At 33.8% G+C, this 6,000-nt stretch overlaps 1 protein-coding gene across 9 annotated transcripts in view; it reads left to right on the forward strand.

Annotated features, from left to right (window-relative positions):
• Grip (Glutamate receptor interacting protein) overlaps positions 1-5,469 on the forward strand; it is a 398,341-nt gene extending 392,872 nt beyond the window's left edge. For all 9 annotated transcript variants that reach the window (XM_074172568.1, XM_074172569.1, XM_074172565.1 and 6 more), the window contains 2 exons: positions 3,125-3,244; positions 5,294-5,469. In XM_074172568.1, coding sequence (XP_074028669.1) covers positions 3,125-3,244; positions 5,294-5,362 — 189 coding nt within the window. In that variant the 3' untranslated portion in view covers positions 5,363-5,469. The remainder of the gene's footprint in view (positions 1-3,124; positions 3,245-5,293) is intronic.
• The last annotated feature ends 531 nt before the right edge of the window (positions 5,470-6,000 follow it).

Consider the following 6,000-nt stretch of genomic DNA (forward strand, 5'->3'; position numbering starts at 1 on the left):
AAGCTCGGAATATCATTGTACAATGTATGTCAGATAACTTACTGGATATGATCAAAAGCAAGAAATCTGCCAAACAAATAATGGAAGCACTTGAAGGAACGTACTTCGAGAAGGGAATTCAACGCAAGTACAACTACAAAGGAAACTGCGAAGCTTGAAGTACAAGCAGGAAACAACATTGAATATATTTCTAACAGAATTTCACTAAGTTGTATGTGAGTTGAAAGCAACTGGGGCAGGCATACATGACAATGAAATAGTGTGTCAACTATTGTCTGCAATGCCAGAAAGTTACCAAGCAGTGACAACAGCCATTGATATCATGTTCTGCCAGGATGAGACAAAGGTAATCATAGACTTTGCCAAAAATAAACTTCTAATGGAGGAAGAAAGACAACGAAAATGCCAAGTTGGAAATGAAAGCAATGATGTAGCGTTTTCAAGCTATAAAAATAAAAAGTGGAAAAGGAAACCAGGTACAGGTAGTAACAGAGAACAAGGAAGTTTTCCTTTCAGATGCCATTCTTGTCATGAAGTAGGTCACATGCGTAGGTTTTGTCCAAACATGAAACGAAAAAATGAAAGGCAGGCAAATGTAACCGAAAGAAATGACAATAAGGAAGATGATGAAGACGTGACGTTCTTAGCCGGAGATACTGAAAGCAAAACAAGTTTCCCAAGAGAAATGAAAATGAAATTTGTTTTAGACAGTGGTGCGACCCATCATTTGTTGAAAAAGGAATATGAAGACAAACTGATAAATCATAAAGAAGTAAATCAACAAATTTGTGTAGCAAAGAAAGGACAGAATATTACAGTTTTAAAGGAAGGATATTTGGTTCTGAAAAATGAAACTGGAAGAAAGGTTAAAATGAAAAATGTATGGGTATGCAAAGATTTAACACACAACTTACTGTCAGTAAGAAAGTTGGAGGAAGCAGGTTTTGAAGTTTTATTCAAAAACAAAGAGGTTTCCATAATAAAATCAAACAACTTGATGATAGGAAAGCGAAGTGGAAATTTATACTTCTTAGAATTTGAAGTGGATTCCTGTATCGCACACTTAACTAATGCAGACAACCGCATGTTAATGCATAGAAAAATGGGACATTCAAGTAAATATCCACCACCAGAACTGTGTGAAATATGTCTAAAGGGGAAGCGGACACGTTTACCGTTTAATCCCATATCTCAAGAACGGAAACCAAAAAGACTTTCAGAAGTAATTTCAACAAATGTGTGTGGCCCAATTAATCCACCTACCCATGATGGAAAAAGATATTTTGTAACATTCATTGATCATTCTCACATTTTTGTGTTTGCTATTTGATATCTGAGAAAAATGAAGTTCTAGAAAAGCTCCAAAATTATGTTCAATCAGTAGAATCAAAATTCAACACAAAAATAGAGCGAATAAGATGTGATAATGGTGGAGAATACAAATCTCATGCATTTCAAGAATTCTGTAAGAAACGTGGAATAAAATGTCAATACACCGTACCAAGAAATCCGGAACAGAATGGAGTGGCAGAAAGGTTCAATAGAACGGTAATAGAAAAAGCAAGATGTTTAATCTGCGACTCAAATTTAGGAAAGGAATTTTGGGGTGAAGCTGTATATGTAGCAGCTTACTTAACAAACCGACTTGAAACTAAAGCATTATCCAAAAAAAAACTTCCTGCAGAAATCTGGTACGGAAGTAAACCAAATTTGGATAAAATTAAATTGTTTGGTTGTAATGCTTACAATTTAATACCAAAGGAGAATAGGATATCAAAACTAGACAGTAGAAGTGAAAAACTGATAATGGTTGGATATACGGATAATGGCTATAGACTATGGAATCCAGATCTTCGAAAGATAGTTCATGCAAGGAATGTAATCTTTAATGAAAACATGAACAATAAAGAAAAATTAATAAAAATTTTGACAGATGAAGTGAAGGAAATTGATGAAGAAAATGTAAGAACTAAAGAAACGAATGATGAAATAAATCAGAAAGAAAGAAGTCACGAACAAAGATATGAAGATATAGAAACTTCAAGAAGAAGTACAAGTATAAGAAAGAGGCCAATGTATCCGAAAGAATACAAAGTGGATAGCAAGACAGATGATGAGGCAAACCTAATGATAGCCCTCTCAGCAGGAAACCTACCTTCGGAAGTCCCACAAAATTTTGATAAAGCAATGAATGATCAAGAATGGAAGAAAGCCATAAAAGATGAGCTGGAGTCATTAGAAGAGAACAAAACATGAGTTTTGGAAGAGCAACCAAAAGGTGTAAAGGTAATTGATTCAAAGTGGATGTTTCGGAAAAAGGAAGTGAATGGTGAAATATAAAAAAGGCTAGATTAGTGGCACGCGGGTTTCGTCAAAGTGAATTAAATGAAGATGTATATGCACCAGTGGCACGTATGGTCACAATCCGACTTCTTTTATCATTGTACTTACAATATGATCTATATGTTCTACAGTTAGACGTAAAGTCAGCATTCTTTTATGGAACATTGGAAGAGCATATTTATATGTATCAAACCTAAGGGACTGGAGACAGGTCAATCAAATTTGGTATGTAAACTCTATATGGGTTAAAACAAGCACCAAAGTGCTGGAATATGTTACTTCATGAACGCTTAACATCTTTAGGTTTTCAACGTTCCAAAAAGGATGATTGTCTATGTTTTAAAGAAAGTACTTATTTGCTAATTTATGTTGATGATTTAATATTGTTTTCTGACGATATAAAATATATGAACTTTGTAAAAGAAGGTTTATCCAAAAACTTTAAAATGGAAGAGAACACAAATGAGAAGTTGATATTTTTAGGTCTGAAAATAGAAAAATTTCATGACGAACTTTTCATAAGTCAATCAGAATTAATCAAGAAAACTTTGGAAAAATTCAAAATGTATAATTGCATCCCATAGTTATGTGATTATTTACAGGTGAAAATCATGTTTGAATATTGTCAGATAATGTTTATTCATGTCTTTCGTACCTATATCTATATATCCAAGAGTTTAAGGATTCGATGAATTCTGATTGGAATCATGGAATTATTGAAAACTACAAATTTGAAAATTACTTCGGGCTTATCTTTTTTTAATATATATTTTTTACTAAGGTGAATGATACAAAGACCCAGGACTTCGACTGCTGCTTAACAGTACCACTGATAGCTTCAGCAGGTGACAGGATAGAACTTGTAGTAGCAAGAAATCCCTACTTGAATTATTTTGACAAGGTAACTACATCTATAAGCTATACATTTTTTTTTCATAGAGATGAACTAATTAAGCGTGATGGCCAATTGTTCACGTTTCTTTTCTCTCAGCTCACAAAACCATAAGATATTCAAAAATTTTAAAATATACAGACCGTTATTTTGCTGATCCTCTTGCTATCTCAGAAATAACTAGACTTCCAATGGCCGACTTTCGATAGCCGTTACTAGGTTATTCGCAAAAAATTTCAATTGCCGAATTTTGTGTGTTGGCTCCACCTTCCCCCTATCAAATAATATGAAAAATAAAGAATAGGAACATGTGCTATTTTATGTTTGTTCATCAACTGTTTGTGCAATTATTATTTTGCAATTTGCACCATTAGTAGCCAAATTCAGTTATATGCACAGCAGTATATCACAGCATATGTATCATTAATCAGGTCTTATAATTTACCGTCAGAGATTACTCAAAAAGTAGACCAATTATGAATACGAATGCATTTCTTTAAATTGCTATAAAAGAGTATAAGTGCTGTTTAAAAACCAATTATCATCACAGATTCGACCGTGTAACAAGACACATATATTTCACGTTTGTATTTTGAAAAATGTTATCAAATTCTTATTTTACCACGGAGTCGTCACGATTCAAAATATGTGGATTTTACTAGCTTATAACCATCAGTGTCACTCACTATATCTCATCAAATATTTAAATTGTCATTCATCATTTCTGATTTGCTCATTTATTCTTATAGCAAATTAGAGGCCTTCATAGGGAGGATTTCTAAAAGTTCCGAGAAACACGTCCGTCTCTAATTATAATAAACGTCATTTTTACAAGTACCCAGTCTCGCTGATTCACAACTCAACTCTTAAATTTTCTATTAACAGACAAAAATGTGCATCATAAGTAAAGTGGCAGCTTCTGGCGTAAAATAAACCTAATGAAAACACTTTTTTCGCACATACCAGAACGAACTTTTTCTCGAAGGACGTTTCGCTAACAAAGTAATATTCCTCAGGTACGAGAATTTTTGTATCTGTTACTCGGGAGCCGTCCTACTTGTCTATTTCTTCCAAGTGTCCGCAAAACTAACTATTTTGTATATTCTTCTGGACATAATTACACTCATAATTTAATTCAGTATATAGAAACGATACTATGCCCATCTCTAATGTAGTAAAACCGGGGACTCAAGCCTTCAAAGAACTTTTCACTGTGAGGACAGCCCGAGCAGTTCGTCCGTTGCTTCATCACTTTCAATGATGCCTACTGCAATCGAAGACGATACGTCAGACATAAAAACTTGTAGACCACGCCCTTCAAACCTGAATAATAGCTTCGACACTATAATTTGGGTTGACCATTAATTGTTTGCTTCCTGTGATCCGGGTGCCTCCCATTTGCATAAAACATGACGAGTTATAATTTGTTCCTTTATTGCGTTTCTGCAGTTGTCTCCATTATACAGCCCTATTTTGTTCAGGTTGTCTCTCAATGGACAGTGACTAGTAAGTAGCCCTGTAATTATTTTGAGCCGATCTCTGTTTTACTAGGCATTTCTTCAGATGCTCCTTTATGAAAGTTTTCTTATTTGTGTTTCCGGGTACGTTTTCCACGTAACTTTTCCCATAGACTCAGTGCCGAATCTGGTTCTGTACCAAAGATTTTGGTACCCACAACTGCTTCAGGGTCTGGCACAATCAGCTTCTTTATTGTCTGTGATACCCGAATAATTGGGCACCCTGTATAGAGTCATTAAATTCCTGGTCGCAGTTTCCTCGGTTCTTCACAGCATTCCCAGACCGCAAACCAGTCTCAATGTCACTTTTGGGTTCGTCAGTGCCCCAAGTGCGACCCCAATGTGTAAAAATTACGCAGGTAACTGAAATGTGAATTTCTCCTCACAGATTTGTCCAGATGAATATAAGTTACTGTAATTTAGTTGTGTGGAATTAGTATTAGTCATATGTTGGTATCCACTTGGTTAGCTCAAAGCAAAATTTACTGCAAACCTCGAACTATATTTACACTAGTAGTCTAATTCTGATTTTATTTTCCAGGACCTTCAAGACACAGTTTCAAAGAAGTCATTTTCAGCTAGCCAGAACACAATTACAAAGACTTTATAATTATTAAATGAAATATTCCAGATTTTATAAAAAAAAATATTTATTTTTCAGTTGATATACATTCATATTTACATTATATTCCATAAATAAAAAATTAGATAATTGAATACTGGGGTTTTATTACTTCATATTTACATATATACATTTAAACAATGTACAACAAATGATTTCACCAAAATAAGATAACAATAATAAAATTCGAATATCTACAACTTTTTTATCTATTTTTACCTCTCCATCGATGTTACAATAACAGATCCCTGTCAATGAAAATTCTCGTTCAAAATAAACAAAAGCAATTTACAAAAATATACAACTTTATGAGTAGAAACGAAATCTCTGGTATAAAATGAATATATTTAAAAAACTTTCCTCGTGCCAGAACAAACATTATGTCTTTCAATAAGCGTTTCACTAACCAAGTTATCATCGCCAGAAAAAAATGTTTATCATCTCCTGATGCCGCTAACTTGGTCAGCAAAATGTGCGTCGAGAGACAGTATTTTTGTTCTGGTGAGGGAAAAGTGTTTTCAATAGAAAAATATACAACTTCATACTCTCTGTCCTATTTATACATAAGTATGTAACTTTTAACAAAAGAAAACTTTTATAACTATTCCAGTTCTAGGGAATTTCAA

The sequence above is a fragment of the Leptinotarsa decemlineata genome, unplaced genomic scaffold (assembly GCF_025532065.1).
Source record: "Leptinotarsa decemlineata unplaced genomic scaffold, Ldec_3_MD MMD2_tig00000133_RagTag_RagTag, whole genome shotgun sequence".
NCBI classification, from domain to species: Eukaryota; Metazoa; Arthropoda; class Insecta; order Coleoptera; family Chrysomelidae; genus Leptinotarsa; species Leptinotarsa decemlineata.